The following is a 24,975-nucleotide window of genomic DNA, read 5'->3' on the forward strand; positions in this document are numbered from 1 at the left end:
TTTACTATGCAAGTGTCTGTTTCAAGGGATGTCAAAGCACAGTGACTAAAGCTCCATTTTTTTGTTGTTCAAATGTGCCCCAGAGCAGCAAGGGGCCACTGAGGTACTACATCATTCTAGGATCAAAGACTAGAAAATAAAAATGATCACCCCACTTTTTCACTAGCTGGGGCTACTGCACTTGGTAATGATGTCCAGTGGATTCTCAGATTGTCTTTTCCAGGATAAGTATACTCTGAAAAGTCTGGGAGGCCTCCGGTCAGACCGTGGTGCTGGGAAACCATCAACACGGCCTCAAGAGGGTAAATGCCTTTATACCTGGGATGACAGGTGTCTGCTGCTGCTCCCATATCTTTGCAGAGAAAGGAGAATGAAGGCAACAGCTACTTCGTGTCATTTTCTTCTTTGTTCTTTCATAATACTTCTTAAAAGGAAACAAGCAGCCCCAAATGGAGTCACTTGTGCTAAACCCAACCAAGACTTAATATCAGCTAATAGCAGTTTCAGCCTCTCTCAGGAGTAGAATTTTAAATAATTCAGTCTGAAATTTCCTGGTCTGCACAAGGAAGGTAATCTGCTTCAGAACCCCTGCATTCCCATAAGGCAGGGTTCCCCAATCCCCAGGCCATGGACTGTTTTTGGTCCATGGCCTGTCAGGAACCAGGCTGTATAGCAGGAGGTGAGCAGTGGGCTAGCCAGTGAAGTTTCATCTGTATTTACAGCTGCTCCTCATCACTTGCATTCCCGCCTGAGCTCTGCCTCCTGTCAGATCAGCATTGGCATTGATAAATTAAATGTAATGTGCTTGAATTGGGCTTCCCAGGTGGTGCTAGTGGTAAAGAACCTGTCTGCCAGTGCAGAGGATGTAAAAGATGTGGGTTTAATCCCTGGGTTGGGAAGTCGCCAAATCACGTCTGACTCTTAGAGACCCCATGGACTGCAGCACAAGAGGCTTCTCTGTCCTTCACCATCTCCCGGAGTTTGCCCAAGTTCATATCCATTGAATCGGTGATGCCATCCAACCATATCTAGATAGTTAGATATTCTCAGGAACTGATTTTATGATCCCAATCCTTGCATCTCTTCATAGCTAGAAAATCATTAAATCCCTTCATGGTGACATCAGCTCCTCCTGACGAGCAGAAAACCTTTTGTAAAGTAAGGGCTTGATTACACTGAACTCCCTCTTCACCAAAATCTTATATATTGACCCACTGCCTCTTCTCCCACTTCCACCAGGGGTTCCCTGGTGGCTCAGACGGTAAAGCATCTGCCTGCAATGTGGGAGACGCGGGTTCGATCCCTGGGTTGGGAGGATCCCCTGGAGAAGGAAATGGCAACTCACTCCAGTCCTCCTGCGTGGAAAATCCCATGGATGCAGGAGCCGGGTAGGCTACAATTCATGTGGTCACAAAGAGTCGGACACAGCTGAGTGGCTTCACTTTCACTTTCATTGCCTCTTTGGAGCAGTCTTTCAGAGTTATTTGAGGTGTGTCTCCAGGGCTACAGTCCTCATTTTTCCCCCAAATAATTAACTCTACACATGGACATCACCAGATACTCTATATTGATATCAGATTGATTATATTCTTTGTAGCCGAAGATGGAGAAGCTCTACACAGTCAGCAAAAACAAGACCAGGAGCTGATTTTGGCTCAGATCAGGAACTCCTTATTGCAAAATTCAGACTTAAATTTAACAACATAGGGAAAGCCTTTGACTATGCTAAATCCTTTGAGTGTGTGAATCACAACAAACTGTGGAAAATTCTTAAGGAGATGGTAATACCAGACCACCTTACCTGCCTTCTGTAAAACCTGTATGCAGGTTAAGAAGCAACAGTTAGAACCGGACATGGAACAATGGACTGGTTCAAAATTGGGAAAGGAGCATGTTCCCTGATAGCTCAGTTGGTAAAGAATCTGCCTGCAATGCGGGAGACCTGGGTTCGATCCCTGGGTTGGGAAGATCCTCTAGAGAAGGGAAAGATTACCCACTCCAGTATTCTGAGTTGGAGAATTCCATGGACTGTATAGTCCATGGGGTTGCAAAAAGTCGGATACTACTGAGCAACTTTCACTTTCATGTCAAGGCTGTATACTGTCACCCTGATTATTTAACTTATATGCAGAGTACATCATGAGAAATGCCGGGCTGGATGAACCAAAGCAGCAATCAAGACTGCTGTGAGAAATATCAATAATCTCAGATATGTAGATGACACTACCCTTATGGCAGAAAGCAAAGAGGAACTAAAGAGCCTCCTGATGAAAGTGAAACAGGAGAGTAAAAAAACTGGCTTAAACCTCAACATTCAAAAAACAAAGATCATGACATCCAGTCCCACCACTTCATGCAAATAGATGGGGAAACAATGGAAACAGAGACAGATATTATTTTCTTGGGCTCTAAAATCACTGTGGACAGTGACTATAGCCATGAAATTAAAAGACGCTTGCTCTTTGGAAGAAAAGCAATGACAAACCTAGACAGCATATTAAAAAGAAGAGACATTACTTTGCCAACAAAGGTCCATCTAGTCAAAGCTATGGTTTTCCCAGTAGTCATGTACAGATTTGAGAGCTGGAGAATAAAAAAGGCTGAGAGTCGAAGAATTGATGCTTTTGAACTGTGGTGTTGGAGAAGACTCTTGAGAGTCCCTTGGACTGCAAGGAGATCCAACCAGTCCATCCTAAAGGAGATCAGCCCTGAATGTTCATTGGAAGGACTGATGTTGAAGCTGAAACTCCAATACTTTGGCCACCTGATGTGAAGAGATGACTCATTTGAAAAGACCCTGATGCTGGGAAAGATTGAAGGCAGGAGAAGAAGGGGATGACAGAGGATGAGATGGTTGGATGGCATCACTGACTCAATGGAAATGAGTTTGAGTAGACTCTGGGAGTTGGTGATGGACAGGGAGGCCTGGCGTGCTGTGGTCCATGGGGTCTCGAAGAGTGGGCCACAACTGAGCAACTGAACTGAATGACTCAACAACAACAAAACTTAACTTGCAACTCTCCACTTGTGTGTCTTTTTTAGTTGACAGAGCTTTGGCTGGGATTGAAGCCCATCTGAAGTGCGGTTTCAACCTTGGTTAATCATTCCAAGTTTCTGACTTCAGATTTCTTAAGCATTCATTTCACCGGTTTCATCTGTCTTAGGTCAGTGTTTTCAATTGCAGTGGTTCTCCAAGTTTGTTCAGACCAGCAAAACCAGCATCATGTAGAACTTGGTTAGAAATGCAAATTCTGGAGCTCCAACCTGAACTGAGAATCTGGAATTTCACCTGATATAGACTCCAAGGTTGACAACCACGGTTCCAAACACACTCTGGACCTTGGCGGGTGGGAGCGGGGTGTACAAAGCAGAGGCTGAGTAAGATCTGGGTTTTTCGGTGCCACTCGCTGGATGGTCCGCCTGCGGTGTCCGCATTGGGCTCCAGGTCCACGATTCCACCCAGGCTGCTCAGTCTGGTGCCTTCTCTGGGCGGTTTCTGGAAGCGTCCTGCTGCTTGCGGGGAGAGGCGCTCCCACGGGTCCCTGAACCAGACTAGTTTCTTCTCCCCCAGAGGATAATCTAGGAGGTCGAGAGGAGCAGGCTCAGGGCAGAATCTGGGGTAATCCTGGCCTCCTTAGTTATGCAAGAGAGCGCTGCAGGCCTCCTGGTGCCATTCTGCTCCTGGGCCCGAACCGCGGCCACTCCCATCCCAGCGGGGAGGGTGCCTTTTACCGAAGGCAGCTTGGTCAGGTGACCGTGGCGGCTCTTACTTAGCCGGGGACGCGGAAGGACGAGCGCTCGGAGGCCGCGGGAGAACGCTCAGGACCGGGGACTGCGAGGCCATGCGATCCCCGAAGCTGCCCGGGCCGGTGCTCGCGCTGCTGGTCCTGCCGCTTCTGCTGCGGCCGCCGGGTTCCGCGGGCGGCCCCGCGCCCTTCGACCCGACCTGGGAGTCCCTGGACGCCCGCCAGCTGCCCGCCTGGTTCGACAAGGCCAAGTTCGGCATCTTTATCCACTGGGGCGTGTTCTCCGTGCCCAGTTTCGGGAGCGAATGGTTCTGGTGAGCACGCCTCCCCCAGTCTCTGATCCCTCCCTTGCACCCCACTGGCCCCCAGACCTCCAGCCTTTGCGGGTTTGTTTCGTCTCTTAAGTCAGTTTCACCTCCTGCAGTTTGAGCCGCGCTTTGCATTTCCGGGTGTTACGTTTATGGTTTTACTGGGTAAGTGGTTGGTGCTGGGTGAACGCTGTATTTTTCTTCCGTCTGACTGCAAGAGTCAGACACTTGATGTGGCTCTGGCTTCTCAGCTTCATGGTAGTTGTACTTATCAGTTGTTCTTATCACTCTGTAGCCAGCGACAGAATAAAATAGCAGAAAAGTAACGGGCTTGGGTGGGGGCCTAGGAGGAAGCTCTGGGCCTCAACTGTCCTTGTCCTTTGAACTTCAGACTTGCTCCGTGGCTGTTCTGATGCTGCTTGTCAATTGTCAAGTTGTTCTGCCACGAAGCAGGGTTTAAACATAAATTCAAGATGACTTCTGTTCATCTGGGCATTCACTGGCTCTTTAACCTTAAAATGTTACCACATGTAGCTCAAGGAAAAATTTTAAAAAAGATTCTAGAATATTAACCCTAAGGAACTCCAATTATTAACAGATTGCTATGTGAAAAGTTATGAACAAAGCTAGTGGAGGTGGCGGAATTCCAGCTGAGCTAGTCCTAAAAGATGGTGCTGTTAAAGTGCTGCACTCAGTAAATCAGCAAATTTGAAAAACTCAGCAGTGGCCACAGAACTGGAAAGTGTCAGTTTTCATTCCAGTCCCAAAGAAGGGCAATGCCAAAGAATGTTCAAACTACCGCACAATTGTGCTCATTTCACATGCTAGCAAGATTATGCTCAAAATCCTTTGAGCTAGATTTCAGCAGTACATGAACCAAGAACTTGCAGATGTACGGGTTGGATTTAGAAAAGGCAGAGGAACCAGAGATCAAATTGCCAACATCCATTGGATCTCAGAGAAAGCAAGGAAATTCCAGAAAAACATCTACTTCTGCTGCATTGACTACGCTAAAGCCTTTGACTGGGTGCATCACAGCAAACTGTGGAAAATTCTTAAAGAGACGGGAATACCAGACCGCCTTACCTGCTTCCTGAGAAATCTGTATGCAGGTCAAGAAGCAACAGTTAGAACCAGACATGGAACAATGGACTGGTTTAAAATTGGGAACGGAGTATGACAAGGTTGTATGTTGTCACCCTGCTTTTTAACTTATATGCAGAGTACATCATGAGAAATGCTGGACTGGATGAATCACGAGCTGGAATTAAGATTGCTGGGAGAAATATCAACCTCAGATACGCAGATGATACCACATTAATGGCAGAAAGTGAAGAGGAACTAAAGTGCCTCTTGATGAGAGTGAAAGAGGAGGGTGAAAAAGGTGTTGAAATTCAACATTAAAAAAACTGAGATCATAGCATCTGGTCCCTTTATGGCAGAGATGGGAGGAAATGGAAACAGTGACAGATTTTATTTTCTTGGGCTCCAAAATCACCATGGACAGTGACTGCTGCCTTGAAATTAAAAGATGCTTGCTCGTTGGAAGGAAAGCTATGATAAACCTAGACAGCATATTAAAAAGCTATCAGTTTACCAACAAAGGTCCATCTAGTCAAAACTATGGTTTTCCCAGTAGTCATGTATGGATGTGAGAGTTGGACCATAAAGAAGGCTGAGTGCTGAAGAATTGATGCTTTTGAACTGTGGTGTTGGAGAAGATTCTTGAGAGTCCCTTGGATGCAAGAGATCAAACTAGTCAATCATAAAGGAAATCAGTCCCAAATATTCATTGGAAGGACTGTGGCTGAAGCTCCAATACTTTGGCCACCTGATGTGAAGAGCTGACTCATTGGAAAAGACCCTGATGCTGGGAAAGAGTGAAGGCAAAAGGAAAAGGGGCCGGCAAAGGGTGAGATTGTTAGATACCATCACTGACTCAATGGACATGGATTTGAACAAACTTGCAGATAGTGGAGGTCAGGGGAACTTGGCATGCCACAGTCCATGGGGTTGGAAAGAGCTGGACACAACTTAGCGACTGAACAAAATGTGAAAAGTGGGCTTGCCTGGGGCTCAGTGGTAAAGAATCCCCTTGCCAATGCAGGAGACACTGGCCTTGATCCCTAGGTCAGAAAGACCCCCTGGAGAAGGAAATGGCAACCCACTCCAGTATTCTTGCCTGGAAAATCCCATGGACAGAGGAGCTTGGCGGGCTACAGTCCATGGAGTCTCAGAAAGATTTGGATATGACTTAGCAACTGAACAACAGCAACAACCTGTGAAAAGTGGTGCACAAAAAATTGCTTGTTAGATTTTACCTTGAGAGCCATATCTTTACAGCTTTAAGTGTCTCCCATCTTTCTTGATTAAATACTTCAGGTATGTTAAGTTCTTCAAGATAGAAATATTACTACATATATATGTATGCATAATACACATACATACACATAAGTAATATATTCCTAAGTAAGATAAGAAAATAAACAATGAATACTTAAACCTACATTATACTATGTACATAATGTACAACTAATTTAATTCATACAATATATATTCCATATGACAACTATAAAAAAAACACCCAGTGTGAGAGTTGTGAATTAAAGTTTTATTTTGGGGCAAAATGAGGACTGTAACCCAGGAGATTGCCTCTTAGAGAGCCCTGTGGAACTGCTCTGAAGAGGTAAGGGTGGAGGTCAGTATGTTGTTGAGTTGCTAAGTTGTGTCCTATTCTTTGCGACGCCTTGGACTGTAGCCTACATTTGTGACCCCAAATCCTCTGTCCATGGGATTTCCCAGGCAAGACTACTACAATGGGTTGCCATTTCCTTCTCTAGGGGATCTTCCCAACCCAGGGATCAAACCCACATCTCCTGCATTGCAGTAAGATTCCTTACCGCTGAGCTACCAGGGAAGCCAGAGGTAAGTATATATGTCATTTTTTGGTGAAAGGGGATATATGCAATCAGCACACATTTTGACAGAAGGTTACTGCTGGTCACAAGAAGGTTACTGCTCGTCACCAGGAACGGACGTCTCCCTTAATGATTTTAGTACTTTTCTAGCTATGAGAAACATGCAAGAAATTGGATTCATAAAATCTTCTCCTGAAAATATCTGACTATCTGAAAGGCTGTTCTGGCAGTTTTTCCTAATCTCCACCCTTTCCTTTCAGGGTGTGTTGAAAGTCAGCAACTACAGTGGCTAACGACTTCATTCTTATAGAACCAGATGGCAAGTGACAATTTTTAGTTGGCTGATACATTGAAGAGTATAAATTATATATTGTATTAGACTGTAAACATTTACACTGTAAACATTGTACCACTTTCTTTAAAGACGTTGACTTTCTGCAACCAGTAACTTTTCTTATTCAGTTAGGCCCATTGATGTAAAAGAACTGCATAAGCTATGAAGTACTATTCATATACTCTTGAAATCAACTTGTAAAATATGGGACTCTTTCTTTCCATAACCTGTATTACCAAATATATTTGCTTCAGGATATTGTACATCTTTCTTTGCAAGTTTTGTGCTGTGAGGCATTTTGAATTTACTTTTGAAATGTTTCGATTAGCAAGGTGTTGCAGTCATTTAATGGACCGGAACCTGGTGGCCTGGAGTTGACAATAAGAAAGTGAAAGAAGGAAAGAGGCTAATATTCCCTGGGTTATGCAGAGAACCAATAAAGCCCTAGGACAAGGCTCATGTAGGCACAGGGCGTCCTCTTGAAGAGGTCTTGAAAGCCCGGGCAGGAAAGTGAGCGTGGCAGGCTTCCACACTCCAGAGAATCAGCCAGAAAAAGAGAGAGAGAGAGAGAGAGAGAGAAAGAAGGACACGGGGACCCAAATCTCTAGTGGAAAAAGGGTGCTTTATTGAACTCTGTGTGAGTATATATACTGTTTTACAAGGTAGCTTCTTCAGGTAAAGATCGAAAGACCAGACTTTACAAGTTACCAAGGAAACAAGGAGTAATAGAGGTCATAAAACCAGAAGACAATCCATATCAAAGAAAGAGGGTCGTAAATAGTCACTTTTACCATATGGAAAAGCTAATGAAGGAAATCCTGTGCACGCATTCCATCTCATGACCTCAGTCCTGGGAGCAGCGTGCTGCTCTGCTCCTTCCTGTTAGCAGGAACTGATAGTAACAGGGGGCTCATGAGCGACAGGAAACAGCACACAGCAGTCCTACTGTTAAACATTCCCTGACAGCAAAGTACATAAGTTAGCAGATTTCTTCTTTTTATATTGTGTGTGTTCAGTTGCTCAGTCATGTCTGACTCTTTGTGACCCCATGGACTGTAACCCACCAGGCTCCTCTGTTTTCATGGGATTCTCCAGGCAAGAATACTGGAGTGGGTTGCCATGCCCTCCTCTAGGGGATCTTCCCAACCCTGGGATTGAACCTGCGTCTCTTATGCCTCCTGCATTGGCAAGTAGGTTCTGTTAACCATTAGCACCTTTGTTCAACTGGGAAGATTAGGTGAATATACATTTGATGCTAGCAGAGGATTTGATGTTTGTTAGTTGAAACTAGTGCTCTGCACAAAACAGCTAGTTTTAAGTCATCTTATTCTTTGTAATGGTTAACTTCTTATTTTCTACAAATGAACACAAAGTTGTTTTGACCTGGAACAATAAAGATAATTCTCATACAAAACAGAGTATATTTCTGATTGTCTGGAAGTGCAATAACCCTGTAGAAGATTCTTAATTATCTATAGTTTCCCTTTTTACCTCCTCTAAATCTCTGATCTCACTTGATTTGACCTGGGACAGTCAACAGCAGAGATGAGTATATTTGACTATCCTTAATAGCTGCTCAAAAACAAATATAAATGGTGGGCTGTTTACTGTAAGTGCTTTTTCTCGTCTCTATTACTATGAAATTTGAGAAGTGACTCTAGACTGTAATAGCGAATGCAGGTTCAAATTAGATGTGCCAGGAAAAAAATAGAAATCTCTTCTCTTTTAACTTTCTGACTCTTCCAGTTTCTCTTTTGCAGTTCCATTTAAAAGATAAAAATGCCTCATGGATCCATTAGGATACTTTCACTTCAAGGTATAGAAAACTCAAATAAAAGGTATAATAATAGGAGCTTATTACTATACATAATAAGAAATTTAGAAGTACTTGGCTCAGTGACGAAATCAAAGTCCTGGGCTCTCTGTGATCCTCAGCCTGTTGACTTGTCCTGTCACCGTCACATGATGGTGGCCAGGCATCACGTCACACAGCCTCGTCCAAAGGCAGATTGTGTCTCTTTCTACTAGATAGGAGACCATTCCCAGAATCTCCCAAGTTGGCTTTCCCTCCAGTTCCATTGGCCAGCATAGGTCAGGTGTCCATGTGGTAGCTGTGATAGAAGCTGGGAAAGTGTGTATCTGACTCTTGGGCAGGTAAAGAATAGTGCCCATGACACAGTATGTCTTTCAGCAAAGCCTTCCCAGCAGAAAGAACCTCCTGGTCATCTTTGAGGATCTAGTGCTGATTATGAATTTGTTCATCCAGTAAAAGCACTCTTATGAAAAGAGTAGTGAAAGGAAGAATAGAAGGTGGGTCTGAGGGGGCACTTGCACCTGTTTCATGACCATGGGCTTACTGCCATGTTTATATAAAATGTTTATCTAAAAATTATGCTTTGAGAATTTCCCTGGTGGTCCAATCATGAAGACTCCACACTCCTGGTGCAGGGGGCCTGGGTTCCATCGCTGGTCAGGGAACTAGATCCCATATGCTGCAACTAAGAGTTTGCATGCCACGACTAAAGATCCTGCATGCTGTGACTAACACCCAGGGCAGCCAAATAAATAAATAAGTAGTTTTCTTTTTTTTAAGTTATGTTTTCAATGTTGTTTTCCTTCTGAAGCTCTGCTTAGGCAGTTGAGGCCCCACTGCTCAGAATAAATGCATATAACCAGTAATCCTTGAAGAGTGAGTCAGTATATTAAAACAACAGCATTTTCTTAATTTTACTGCCATTTCCTCCCCCACTTGTTCCCTGCTAGTGAATATAATACATTTGTGTTATAGTTTATGCACTTTGTCTTCTTTTGAAGACTTCATCATTTATGTTACAAAGGACTAATTATGTATACTCCATGTTGCAATCTAAAAGTGAAGGATTAAGAGCAAATGGGTGACTGGTTTGTCTAGAATGTTCTGGTTGATAAGCTGAGTAGAGTCACAGAGGGATAGATGGAAGACCATTGAAGTTCATGTAAGCTTTCCTTAAGTGAAGTCAGACTAAATGGGGAAGTCAGGAAGGGAATCTCAGTGACATCTGAATAAGGGAGAATTTTAGTAAAGGGAGTTATAGTTGACCCTTGAATAGCACAAGTTTGGTTTGCTTTCATGTGTAGTCTTTTCAATAAATACATAATTGGCCCTCTATATTCAAGGGATTTGCATCTATGGATTTAACCAACCTCAGACAGAAATCTTCATCTCTGTTTGCTTGAATCTGCAGATGCCAAAACTGTGGATATGGAGGGCAGACTAGTATGCCATTTTATGTAAGGGACTTGAGTACTCACAGATTTTGGTATCTGCTGAGAAATGTGGGACTCATTCTCTATGAATACTGAGGGATACCTATATGTCAAGTGTTTATGTGTATGCCACTTATATGCTGTTTCCTTCATCCCCTTAGGTGGTACTGGCAAAAGGAAAAGATACCGGCTTATGTGGACTTTATGAAAAATAATTACCCTCCTGATTTCACATATGAAGATTTTGGACCACTATTTACAGCAAAATTTTTTGATGCGAACCAGTGGGCAGATATTTTACAGGCTTCTGGCGCCAAATACGTTGTCTTAACTTCCAAACATCATGAAGGTAAGTAAGAACAACATCTGCAAACACTGACAGTGGTTATAAATGTGAAGTAGTTCTTTTGGAAGAAGAAACTAAAGCAAGGTCATCCACATGAAAACAAGAGTTTTCTCTTAGGAGCAATCTGAAGTGGCTACTGACATTTGCTTGTAATTTAAGAGATCACATGTTTCACCCAATTAAGAAGCATTAAGAAAAAGAAAAAAAGGAGCATTAAGGATGCAGAAAGATCATACCCTCAACGTTTAGAAAAAAATGGAAACTGATTGCATTTTGTTATATGCATAGTTAACAATTTCCAAGTAACACAAGATTTGAGTAAAGCCCTTTGAAGGGGGATGTGGTTTGCAGGTCAGAGTTTACCACTGAACTGTATTCTTTCCGTTTTCTTCTCACCTCTGTAATGCATTCTGGGAAGGTACCCTGGGGATTATTTGCTATTGTCTTACATCATGACCAACATACAAAGTGGTGCTTTTGGCCAACTCTTGTATGACCCAGTTGAGGAAAGTTTGCTATTGATGAAAATGACGCGGGCCACCTGAAAGGAACAGGATTGCAAGGCTGTAATGGTGCCCAGAAATATTAGAGACGGTGGAAGAATGTCTAAAAAGAAACAGGGTGGTTGAATTAAGGTTCTCCAAAGAAATAGAGCTAACAGGAAGTGTAATACGTATAGATTTATCATATGTAAATGGCTCATATGAAACTGGCTCATGCAACTATGGAGGCTGAGAAGTCCAGACCTAAGACCGCCAGTTACATAGTTCCAGTCTGAGCCCAAAGGCATCAGGAACATTAGAGTGGATAATATAAGTACCTGTTCAAATCTAAGTTAAAAGGCAGGAGAATACTAATGTCTCAGCTCAAAGACATACAGAGAAAACATTTTTCCTTTTTTTTTTTTTTAATTAAAAAACAAAAAACACCACTTCTTAAACTTTCCTGCTTTTGTTTTTCTTTTTGGCTTCAATGCACGGCATACAGGATCTTAGTTCCCTGACCAGGGATTGAACCCATGCCCCCTGCAGTGGAAGTGAGGAGTCTTAACCAGTGGATCACCAGGAAAGTCTGAAGAATTCTTTCTTAATCAGCCTTTTATTCTATTTAGGCCTTCAGTGGATTGGATGAGGCCCACCTCTTCGGGTGGGCAGTCTGCTTTCCTCAGTCTGCCTATTCACAAGTTAATTTCCTCTAGAAACACCTTCAGGAACATATCCGGAATGATGTTTAAGCAAATATCTGGGCACCCTGTGGCCCAGGCAAGTTGACACGTAAAATGAACCATTAAAGCAATCTTACATTAATAGAACAGAATCTACCCATTCCCATATCTACAAGATCAGAAAACATCAGCACGTTATTATTATTCCAACAGCATGTTAATAATTAGATAGTCCGGACCTCTCTGATGGTCCAGTGGTTAAGAATCTGTCTGCCAGTGCAGGGGATGCAGGTTCAATCCTTGGTCCGGAAGGTCCCACATGCCTCGGGGCAGCTAAGCCAGAGTTTAGAGCCCTCAAGATGCCACTCCTGAAGCCCATGTGCCCTAGAGCCCAAGCTCCACAACAAGAGAAGTCACCTCAATGAGAAGCCTGTGCACCACGATTAGAGAGCAGCCCCCACCAGCCGCAACTAGGGAAAGGCCCGTACACAGCAACAAAGACCCAGTGCAATCAGAGATAAATAAATAATTAGACGATTTATTTGCACTGGAATAAAAAATTTTGTCTCATTATTTTCTGCAGCGGTGGGTGGGGGATTACAAGGGAAGAATGAAAACCCAAAATAAGGAGTCATCTTAGGATATTTTTCCTTTTGGTCACAGTCCAGTGGCTTAATGATTTTTTTCCTGCAGATGTTTCTCAGGCTGAGATGGATACTTAGGACATGTTGATTTCCTGATGCCTAGAACTTCTCCAGGCTATATGGCACAAAGTGTTACTTAGCTTATTTAAAAACACAGCAAAACAACGCTTAATCACGCTGTGAGGACAAATGATGTAGCCCACATTTATACACTTTCTAGGACCATATTGTTGGAAGTTTGCATGTCTATGGAAGAGACCCTGCTGAGTCCAGTTAGGCTGGAAGACCACCATGTGACCTTCTGGTGGTGCTACTGAACCGAAGACCCAAAGTAGTTTTAGCACCGCCAGACATTAGGGCCTGCCAAGTTGAGACATATGGAATAAGACTTTAAATATCACTGACCGTGCTTTGAAGCTTACCTCAAACATCTTTGGAACCAGTGTGAGCTCTTTTAAAAATTTCTTCAAAATGAATCCAAAGAGTGTGTCCATATTAGACTTGTCCTAATTTATAAGAGTAAAGTATTAACCAAACACCTTAGGTATGTCGGTTCACAAACATTGCTTTAGATTTTAGTAGGACAGTGACAATGTATTTATGTTCCTAGATCCTAACTATAAAGATTTTGAGGCTTTTATATTATTCCTTAAGTAGTTTAGTTTACATAGTGCTTCTATGGCTTTTATATAGAAAAGCCAGCAATCTAAACACAAGTTCCTTTTAAAATATGAATTATTTCAAAGTGCTTATGTAATGGCATTCTTCTTATCCATTTAGTTGGTAGATAATTCACTTTTAGGTAATTTACAGCACAATATCCAAGCTTATGGTTTTAGAGCAGGATGAGATTACTGATGGTGGGTACATTTCAAGTGTAGAACTACTGGGGAAGAGTATCTTACCCCCACCTGGGTTAAATGAATAATGAGGGTAAAGGAGATTTAGTACTGAACATGAACCATCAATGTTCTATGAATCATACTATAATAAAATAATTCTAAAACCAGGGAATATAATCTTTGATTTAGAAGACAGGAATCATGCAGGAGTGCATCTATGGTTCTTCCTGTAAATAGTCACAGTTGTTGTTTAGAATGGTGGATGTGGAAGATGTTCCCATCTCAGCTATGATCTGCTAATGTTGATTGTGATTTTGTACTAGACCTTGTGCTAGCCATTGGTTGAGGATATAGCAGGGAACACGGCAGACATGACACTGTCCCTCAAGGAGCTTATCATCTGAGAGGGAGAATACCGGAGACAGATCAGACTACACAGACCTTATTTTCTTGGGCTCCAGAATCACTGTCACCCCACTCCAAAAGCTATGGTTTTTCCACTAGTCATGTATGGGTGTGAGAGTTGGACCATAAAGAAGACTAAGTGCTGGAGAATTGATGCTTTCAAATTGTTCTGCTGGAGAAGACTCTTGAGAGTCCCTAGAACTGCACAGAGATCAAAGCAGTCAATCCTAAAGGAAATCAATCCTGAATATTCACTGGAAGGGCTGATGCTGAAGCTGCAGTTTTCTGACCACCTGATGTGAAGAGCTGACTCATTGGAAAAGACTGCGATGGTGGAAAAGATTGAAAGCAAAAGGAGAAGGGGGCGACAGAGGATGAGATGGCTAGATAACATCACTGATTTAATGGACACGAATTTGAGCAAACTTCGGGAGATAATGGAGCTTCTTGTCCGGTAGTCCATGGGGGTCACAAAGAGTTGGACACGACTTAGACACTTGAACAACAGTGGGGTACCTCGAGAAGTCCTTTAAAAAATCTTGCTTCTACTTTGTTTAAATTCTCATTTGTTAGGGACCTCCCTGGTGGCTAACACTCAGTGCTCCCAATGCAGGGGGACCAGGTTTGACCCCTGGTCAGGGAACTAGAGCCCACATGCCATAATAAGAGCTTGCATGCTGCAGCTAAGGATTCCTGCATGCCACGACTAAGGCCCTGTGCAGCCAAATAAATAAATAAAAATATTTAAAAAATTCTCGTTTGTTTCTTGCATGAAAGCAAAATATATACTAAGGAAAAAAATGGTCATAAAACATGTTTGTAGAAACAGTGATTTATATGTCACGTGTACTGCCTTTATAACTTGGTTTGGTATAGGTGCACATTGACTAGCACAGAGTTGATGTGCTTACGGAGGCTTTTAATATCATGTTTCAGGCTTCACCTTGTGGGGCTCAGAGTACTCGTGGACCTGGAATGCAGTAGATGAGGGGCCGAAGAGGGACATCGTCAAGGAACTTGCGGTCGCCGTTAGGAACAGGACTGACCTGCGCTTCGGGTTGTACTACTCCCTTTTTGAGTGGTTTCATCCACTCTTCCTTGAGGATGAATCCAGCTCGTTCCAGAAACGACAGTATCCAGTGTCTAAGATGCTGCCCGAGCTCTACGAGTTAGTGAACAAGTATCAGCCAGAGGTGCTGTGGGCAGATGGCGATGGAGGGGCCCCAGATACCTACTGGAAAAGCGTAGACTTCCTAGCCTGGCTGTACAATGAGAGGTGTGTGTGCTACTAGACTGCTGTCGTGACATTCCTAGTACCTGTGTAACATTAGTTCTTGCTTCTTGAAATGTTCCCCTTCAGGCTTGTTTGTGACATGGGGAGAAAATCATTATAAATAATGCATATTAGATATATCAGTATTTACTCAAAATATCAAGAGTTACAAGAACACTGGGAAATTCTTAACAAGAATTAGTTAGCAAGAATACTGGAGTGGGTTGCCATTTCTTTCTCCAGGGCATCTTCCGGAGCCAGGAATCGAACCCGTGTCGCCTGCACTGGGAAGTGGATTCTTTACAATTAAGCCACCTGGGAAGCCCTAAGAGTTACAGATCAGGAGTCAAATATAGCTCAACAATCTGATTTTGAATTGAGACTAAACAAAAATTACAGCATCAAGAACTCTGAAGACTAATTTTGTAGGTCCCCATTTTCATCACCTCTCTGGGGCAATGCTGTTTGTCCATCACTGTTTCTCATGATGCACTTTTCAGTTCCTCTAATTGCTTCTTCACATCCTCTTACCTTTGATAATCTTTGCTGCTTGGACGTCACCCTTGTCTGTCTCCTCTTTTCCTTCATCGTCAGCATTTCACCTCTTCCTGTTCTTTCCTTTTGTTTTCTAGCATGTTCCAGGCTGCCGCATTAGAACAGGGAGGTCTGACTAAGCCCCTCTATAAGGCTCACACTATATGGACCAAATTGATATCTGTATCTCGAAAGTACTTGGTATTGTGCTGTGAAGTTAGGGAGAGTCCTCTTGTGTTTTCTGGGCCCACAGAGGATGCACAGACAAATACTCTGGAGAGCTCTTGGTACATAACTGCAGTTTCTCTAGGTACTCCTTTCCAAAAGGAAATCCTGGGAGTCCTCCACTTCAGTTTGTGAACCAAAACGATCCCCTCTAAATGGAGAGGTGCAGGAGGTACCACCTGCTATGATGAATAATGTTGTGGGAATATTTTATGCCACAGTGAATTCCATCCATAACAGTCAACTTTGCCGAGACCTTTCAATATTAGGCACAACTATAAGAGAAAGAGACTAGGGGAGAACTTTTAAATAATAGTAAAACTCTTTTAAGTGCTGTGTGTGCTGGGCATACATAGGTGTTTTACATAGATTGTGTCAGGCGCTTAGTCGTGTCGGACTCCTTGTGACCCCTTGGACTGTAGCCCGCCAGGCTCCTCTGTCCATGGGATTCTCCAGGCAAGAATACTGGAGTGGGTAGCCATGCCCTCTTCCAGGGGATCTTCCCGACCCAGGGATTGAACCTGTGTCTCCTGGGGTGGCAGGAGGATTCCTTACTCTCTGAACCACCAGGGAAGTCCAAGTTCTGTTCTATAACAGATGAAGAAATTGATTATTCAGAGGAGTTAGGTAATTTGCTCTAGGACAAGAAGCTTAGCAAGTAACAGGCCAGGACTACAACCTCCTCAGGTCTAGTTTACTTCAAAATCATGGGGTTTGTATTGTATTCGACTATGGTTATTTTCTAAGCGTGGATTTCAGTCAGAGCTCTTTTCAGTGACATTGCTTTTGTGTAATTTATTTTTTACTTTTTGTTTAAAAAAAAACCATCCTCCTTTTCATTTCAGCCCAGTTCGGGACACAGTGGTCACCAATGACCGTTGGGGAGCTGGTAGCATTTGTAAGCATGGTGGCTACTATACATGTAGTGATCGTTATAACCCAGGACATCTTTTGCCACATAAATGGGAAAACTGCATGACAATAGACAAGTTTTCCTGGGGCTACAGGAGGAATGCTGGAATCTCTGACTATCTCACAATTGAAGAATTGGTGAAGGTACCGTAAAATGTCTGGTGACCATTATGGTAATATTCATAATAGTGTACACGTGTGAGAATTATGTTTTCTGAACTGTATAGCTCAACGGCCTGTAAACACAGGACACGACTCCTTTTTTTTCTATGTGTGTTCTCTTAGATAGTGATTATTGATGGAATTGTTTTCTTCCTCTAAGAACTATATTTATTCTTAATTTTTAAGCAACTTGTACAAACAGTTTCATGTGGAGGAAATCTGTTGATGAATATTGGGCCCACACGAGATGGCACCATTTCTGCAATTTTTGAGGAGCGATTGAGGCAAATGGGAATCTGGCTAAAAGTCAATGGAGAAGCCATCTATGAAACCTGTGCTTGGAGATCCCAGAATGACACTGTGACCCCAGATGTATGGTAAGTACTATTTGATAGAAGAAGGCATTTAACATTTCTCAGAAATAAAGAGAACAGTATAATAAAGAGGAAGATGGATGAATGCCCATCTGATACAAAATATTTTATTTACTTAAAATCAGCATATTTTAAACACTTATTATTTATCAAGTTGAGCTGAAATAATCTCTAGATTCCTCTTAACAGTGGAGAAATTTTAGGAAGAAATAAAATTTCTTACAAAAATTGTAGGTCATTCAGAAAAATGAAAAAAAAAAAAAAAAAGTACTGGGTGGTTAATCCAGAAGAGACTTTTGGTTTAGTCAGGTAAATTCTAACTTTGCAGGTGTTATATCTCATCAAGTTAGCAGGAGGTGCCAGAGGGAAGGAAAAATATATTCTAATAAATCTAAACCTGGACTTTCTTTAAAATTAATTATCTCAACTGGCTAACTTTTAGCTAGTATCTCCTATAAAAACATATGGTGGTTTCTGATGTAGGATCTTAACATACACAAATAAGAGCAGTCCCCCCTGGTGGCTCAGACTAAAGAATTCCCCTGCAGTGCTGGAGACCTGAGTTTGATCCCTGGGTTGGGAAGATCCCCTGGAGGAGGGCTTGGCAACCCACTCCAGTGGAGAATCCCCTTGGACAGAGGAGCTTGGGGGGCTGCAGTCCATGGGGTCACAAAGAGCCGGACGGGACTGAATGACCAAGCACAGCACAGCACAGTATTAGTGAGGCTCTAAAAGTTCACCTTGTGTTATCACCAAAGTGGGTAAGCCAGATCATGCATACACCCAAAGATTAGACTAAACAATCTTCTTTGAACTTATGACTTAAATTGTCAATTCACTGAAGAAAATAAAGTAAGGCAGCCTACACAGAAGCAGCTAACTGTAGAATTTTAGAATACTGGATCTGGGAGAAGCCATAATGAGAACTCAAAACCAATCTTTCATTTTACAGAGGCTAGTTTTAAATTTGGTTTTAGAATTTGCTTCTGTGTTTATATTTGACTATGAGTATGTGTGGTCTGGGACTTGACAATTATTAAGCATTATTCCATTAAGTTTTCTTTCAATAAGTAAAGATTAAAGTCAAACTCCTTAACAATCCCTGGGCCGTTGCCTGGCTCCACTGCACTGAGCCCAGGTCACCACTATCCCTGGCTCATCAGAGGAGCTCGCTGCATCTTTAGATGGCTCTCTAGGCTCCCAGGGCCATCTTTGAAATCCTTTGAGAGTTTAAGCCCTGGCTCACTGTTGCTGTCCCCGGAACTTAGTTAATGTTAGTCGCTCAGTTGTGTCTGACTTTTTGCAACCCCGTGGACTTAGCCCACCAGGCTCCTCTGTCCATGGGATTCTCCAGACAAGAATACTGGAGTGGGTTGCCAGAACTACTCTTTGTATAATTCTGATTGTCTATATTCACAGCTCTTCTAATTTGCTGGCCCCTCAGTTCTTGGGCTTCTCGAGTGAGGCTAGTGGTAAAAAACCCACCTGCCATGCAGGAGACTTAAGAGATGCAGGTTCGATCCCTAGGTTGGGAAGATCCCCTGGGGGAGGGCATGGCAACCCACTCCATCCCATGGACAGAGGGGCCTGGCAAGCTACAGTCCACAGGGTTGCACAGAGTTGGACACGACTGAAGCGACTTAGCAGGCATGCAGTTCTTGTACTTCCTTCTTTCTAAGGATCCTGTCCCCTTCTTTTGGTCGTACCTTAGACCTTGCATTTCCAACATTTGTACTATTTTCATGATCTCAGTCTGAATCATCCCACTGTCTATCTCCCTCCTCTTGTATTTAGTTCACTTTAGCTTCCAAACGACTCTTTAGAGAGACTGGAGGTTGAAAAATTCATTCATGGCCAGTGATTTAATCAATAGTGACTAATGAGGCCACCATAAAAAACCAAAAGAATGGGGTTCAGAGAGCTTCTGGATTGGTGGTGGTGCGGGAGAGCGGGGCACCTCAGGAGGGTGTGGAAGCCCCCTGCCCCTCCCCACACACCTTGTCTATGCATCTTTTCCATCTGGCTGTTTCTGAGATAATCCTTTTATAATAGACCTGTAATCCAGGAAGTAGAATTCTGAGAGCTGCTCTAGCGAATTAGTTGAACTCAAGGAGGGGGTTGTAGGAACCTCCAGTCTCTAGCCTGTGGGTCAGAAGCCCACATGACGATCCGGACACATGACTGGTATCTAAATTTGGGGAGGGGGCAGTCTGGTAGGAATAAACCCTGACCCTTTGGAATCTGATGCTGCCTCTGGGTAGATGGTGTCAGAATGGGGTTGAACTGTAGGACGCCCAGCTGGTGCCTGAGAACTGCCTGGTGGTATGGGAACTTTTCCACCACACCACACAGTACACTGGGATTGGGATCAGAATCCTTTTGGGTGCTTTTTATTGCTACCGTGGGGCTATTTTTCCTTCCCTCTATTAAAGAAAACATTGGTATAAACATTTACTAAATGGAGGTATCTCTGGAAGATAATTCTGAACCTGACCCATAAATAATGAGAAATATTGCTATGCATTTTTTTTTTCTTAACCAGGTACACATCCAAACCTAAAGATAAGTTGGTCTATGCCTTATTTCTCAAATGGCCCATATCAGGACAGCTCCTTCTTGGCCAGCCCAAAGCTACTCTGGGGGCAACAAAGGTAAGAGGGATTTTGTCTTTATTGTTCCTTTAAATTGCTGACTAGAACACCCCGAGGAATACATTAACTTTTAAATTCAAGGTGAGCCTTATATGTATTCCATTTATATCTCATGACAGTAATTTTCAAATGAGCTGTATCAATGGCAATGTTTGGCAAAAACTGTTGAAAATTTTGTTTCATTCCCCAGAAAACTAAGCCTATAAAACAGTTACATCATCTCCATGCTTATCAATTAAAATATCTTCTTAATAGTCATGCTGTGTTGTTCAGGTTCACTGCATGCATCCAAACATGACTCTTTTCATAAAACTGGAGTTCAGATTCTTCCCCTGACATCTCACCCCAGAACACATCTGAATAAATGTAAGATGTCATGGCCCTACTATTTTAAGTTCTTAAAAAATTTGGAGAAGGTTAAAGGTTAACCTTCCCTGCTGGCTCAGCAGTAAAGAATCTGCCTGCCATGCAAGAGATGCGGGTTCAACTGAGGGTTTGGCTCCTGGGTTGGGAATATCCTTTGGAAAAGGAAATGGCAACACACTCCAGTATTTTTGCCTAGGACATTCCATGGACAGAGGAGCCTGGTGGGCTACAATCCATGAGGTTGCAAAGAGTCAGACAGGACTGAGCGACCAAACAACAATAACAAAAGGTTAATCTAACAGTTGTGGCCATCAGCTCTGGCAATGAGTCCATTTTAATATATTTTGAACTTATTTTTAAGAAAATAAAAATTTTCTGGGAGATGAATTGTCCAAATTCTTCTCCTTAAACCATTTTTCCATGTTTCATTTCTAACACTTGTGGCTGATCTGGCAGAAAAGGAGATAAAGAGTTCAAATCTGATGTTTATTTTTTTTTTCAAATCTTATGTTTAACTGCAGCTTAGAGGCCTGGACATAACATTATCTTTTAACTTTACCTATGTTCTCTTTGTTGTTGCTCGGTCATGTCCATCTCTTTTGCAACCCCACAGACTGTAGCCCACTAGGCTCCTCTGTCCATGGGGTTTTCCAGGCAAAATACTGGAGTGGGTTGCCATTTCCTTCTCCAGGGGATCTTTCCAACCCAGAGATCAAACCAGCTTCTCCTGCATTGCAGGCACCTTCTTTACTGCTGAGCCACCAGGGAAGCTTTGGCTGCCATTAATACTGTTATTTGAAAGTCCATGGGTTTTGTTTTTGTATTATTCTACATGAAAAGCAAAGTTTTCTGGTTCAGAATAACCACAAATATATAGAAAACTACTTATTTAAATTCATTTTGTGTAAGACTAAAGATACAGAACAGTTACAGTAATAATTGATCGCATGTATGTACTGTTGATTAGTGGGGGTTACTGGACCATCTGGGGAGGAAGGGTGGCTGGATAAGGAAGGTGAGCCTTTCCCCGAACATCCTGTGTCAGAGCCAGGCAGGCCTTAGTTGTGCAGATTGGTTCAAGAGTAATTTTCTCTACTCTGACACTATTCAGTCTATACGATTCTTCCTCAAATCCTGCACACTTTCGAGAGTATTAAAGGAGCAAGAGATCCAAACATATGTTTGGATCATAAATTAAAGCAGCTTGTGATCCACTAAATTAAAGTAAAAACAATGAATCTCCTGTCTACATTGCTCTTTAAGAAATATCAACTGCTTCCTCCCAATACAGTGAGGAAATCAGAGACACATATGGAGACTTTTATATGTATGTTTTAAATTTCAGGTTAAACTCCTGGGACATGGACAGCCCCTTCACTGGACACCTTTGAAGCAAAATGGCATTAAGGTAGACCTGCCTCAGCTAACCATCCATCAGATGCCCTGCCAGTGGGGTTGGGCTCTAGCACTAACTAATGTGACCTGATCTGCAGTAGAGTGCTTCCTGACGCAGTTACAACTAAGACTAGAATGTGTATCAGGTTTCTCTAACTACAGCACATGGACAAAGCAAATGTAAAATTGGCCAAGAATTTCCTAAATTACCTACATAACTGTTTTAACTCTCCAGTGCACTTTGCTATTTCTCTTCACACTGAATTTATTTCCATGTGTGAATCAGAGGTGGGGATCTTTGTTGTAGTGAGAAATTGGTGGTGGTAAGGACTGAATCATGTCTAATGCCAAATTCACATTTTAAAACTCTAAGCCTCAATGGGGCTTCCCTGGTAAAGAATCCACCTGCAATGCATGGGACATGAGTTTGATCCCCGGGTTGGGAAGATCCCTTGGAGAAGGATTGAATTTGGAGATTTTAAAGAAGTAACTAAGGTTGAATGAAGTCATCAGGGTGGGACCTTAATCCAATATGGCTGGAGTCCTTATAAGAAGAGGAAGAACATGGATGGAAGCACACAGAGGAAAGACCATTTAAGGACACCATGAGAAGGTGGCTGACTGCAAGCCAAGGAGGCCTCAAGAGAAACCAAACCTGCTGAAGCCTTGGGCTTTCAGCCTCCAGAACTGTGAGAAAATAAATTACTGTGGTTTAAGCATCCTATCTGTGGTATTTATGACAACTCCAGCAGACTAATAAGGGCCTTCCAGGGGGCTCAGTGGTGAAGAATCCCTCTGCCAGTGTGGGAGATGTGGGTTCAATACCCGGGTTGGGAAGATCCCCTGGGGAAGGGAATGGCTACCCCCTCCAGTATTCTTACCTGGAAAATTTCAGGGACAGAGGAGCCTGGTGGGCTATGTTAGTCCATGGGGTTGCAAAAGAGTCAGACACAACTTAGTGACTAAACAACAGCAATGAAGACTAATAGCGGGTCATAGCTATATAATAAATTGGACTTAATGTTTATGCTTACAGTAACTGTCTTTTTATAAAAAATTTTGTTTTTTTCCTTCATGGTAATAAGACTGATATATTATACAGAAATGCCTAAAGACAAAATCACTAAGGTCACCATTATTAATATTTTAGTATTTATTCTTCCAGGGTTTTTTTGGGCAGAGGCAGGTGAGGGTGTTAGGATTGGAGGTGTGGGCTTATTTTTGTAGGTGGGCTAATTTGAGGTCCAATTTAAATGAATAATTTGTTTTCCTGTATTTTTTTGCCTTTAAGCAAATTTAAGTTGAAAACCTATCTGAAAATTATTGTCTATTCAGATCTTCCCTAAGAATGACGCAAAAATACTGATATTGATGTAAATGTAAAGAAACACTGATTAAAGAACTCACTTCTCTTAACAAAAGATGTTCCACAAGGTTAGATCTTTAGTTGAAGTGCTACAGGCTCCATTTTGTTAAGTTAATCAAATGCAGATATCTCATTGTTCTCTGTAGACACTTCCAAGTACAGAGGGAAGTAAAACACTATTCACATTTATTTTCGAAAATCATCTTGAAGTTGAAAATATTTTTAAAAAATTACTCATTGCTGAAGTTTCTACAACTACCAAAATTTTAAAACCATTCTAAAGTATTGACATGAGTAAGTACGTTTAAGAGTTCTAAATCCCAATTACCCTTTTATTAGATGTCCAATAAGGAAAGATTTACATGATCCCCAACACTAGACTAAGAAAAAACAAAAAAGGAAAAAACTCTGAGTTAGAAGAATCTTAACATAAAAGTGAGGTCATCTGAAGCAAATAGTTTTGAGACTAAAATCTTTCAGTCATTTACATTCCTACCTTGTCCATAATGACCTTTACCAATAGAGAATATAGAGGGGAAATGGAGCTATTTAAGTAAATTATAATTAGATATAGGGTTTAGTTAATGGGTAGCTATGAGGAAGCTAAATGATAAAATACAGATCAGCATTCAGAGGTGCTGATAAAATGCTTTGCTAATAACTATATATGGGACAGAATGAGACATCAAATTTAAGTTTAATGTATATCTTGCTTATATGTGAAATATATATATGTGAAATATACTTGTAACAAGGATTTCAAAATAGACCATCAAATTCTTAGAATTATCATTGGTATGAAGGGCAAGAATTATACTAAGGCTAATTAAAAATCAGATCTCTCATTACTTATTTTAAGCCAATAGTTCTGTTAGGTAGTTAGAATAGGAAACAGGAGTCCAGAATGGTGGTGGCTAAAAGACAGGAAAGAGAAAAGCCTGCGAAAATAGAACAAAGGATGGTCTGAGGATCAGAGTGAGGACCTCAGGTAGAACAAGCAACACTCCTGACTAGCCCAATTTACATAGGGCAGGCCCAGGGGGAGAAAAAAAAACATATAAAAAGAGGAGCCAAAGGGCTGGGGGTTCTCTCTCTCTGCCCCCCATGCGCTGGGGTGCTCTTCTCTTCGCATCTTTGGGTCGACATACCCTCACGCCTCGAAGATGGATTTTCCTGCTATTATCTAAATAAAATAGAGCTGTAACACGGAGCTGTAACACTGATTTGTCTAAGAGCTATAACACCGTCCGTTCGAGACCTGAGAGCTATAACACGGTCTGCCCGAGACCCGAGAGCTGTGACCCGCCGAGGGGGCTTTAACGTCCGTCACTCCAAACCTTTGTTGTGACGAGACAGAACTGAGGAGCATGCACTCCCCTGACAGTTCTTATCCCCCACAACTGATTCTTTTCCCAGAGTCATTACACAGGCACAAAATTAACGTGCTTTAAATTTCAGTAACGTTGGATTTTTCTTTAATAATGAGAGAAATATCGAAGGCAAGCAAAACTAGATTGTTAGACTGGATATCACTTTAATAAGATTTTATCTCATTTTCTTATGAGTGCCATATTGAAACAACACAATTACTTTAAAAGTTCAGACTAATCAAATAAATATGAATTAGGGCCACAGAAAACAAGACAGATACTTTGCTTGCTGTTCATTTTTTATTTTGTAGGTAAAAGACCAGGTTACATAAAAATCTTCCTGTCTAACTTGCAAACAAATAATTGTTCATATTGAATTTTTAGATATACATA

At 42.1% G+C, this 24,975-nt stretch overlaps 1 protein-coding gene across 2 annotated transcripts; it reads left to right on the plus strand.

Annotated features, from left to right (window-relative positions):
• The first annotated feature begins 3,740 nt into the window (after window positions 1–3,740).
• FUCA2 (alpha-L-fucosidase 2) lies at window positions 3,741–22,567 on the plus strand. 2 transcript variants are annotated; one of them, XM_070461492.1, is made up of 8 exons: window positions 3,990–4,060; window positions 6,895–6,979; window positions 10,714–10,901; window positions 14,891–15,230; window positions 16,832–17,042; window positions 17,247–17,437; window positions 19,977–20,085; window positions 21,797–22,567. In XM_070461492.1, the coding sequence occupies exons 3-8, from the start codon at window positions 10,757–10,759 to the stop codon at window positions 21,935–21,937; spliced, it is 1,137 nt and encodes a 378-aa protein (XP_070317593.1). In that variant the 5' UTR covers window positions 3,990–4,060; window positions 6,895–6,979; window positions 10,714–10,756; the 3' UTR covers window positions 21,938–22,567. The 2 variants fall into 2 exon arrangements, with proteins under 2 accessions (XP_070317592.1, XP_070317593.1); XM_070461491.1 differs by lacking the exon at window positions 6,895–6,979 and having other exon boundaries at window positions 3,741–4,060.
• The last annotated feature ends 2,408 nt before the right edge of the window (window positions 22,568–24,975 follow it).

This window comes from Odocoileus virginianus, chromosome 34 (genome assembly GCF_023699985.2).
Source record: "Odocoileus virginianus isolate 20LAN1187 ecotype Illinois chromosome 34, Ovbor_1.2, whole genome shotgun sequence".
Taxonomy (NCBI): domain Eukaryota; kingdom Metazoa; phylum Chordata; class Mammalia; order Artiodactyla; family Cervidae; genus Odocoileus; species Odocoileus virginianus.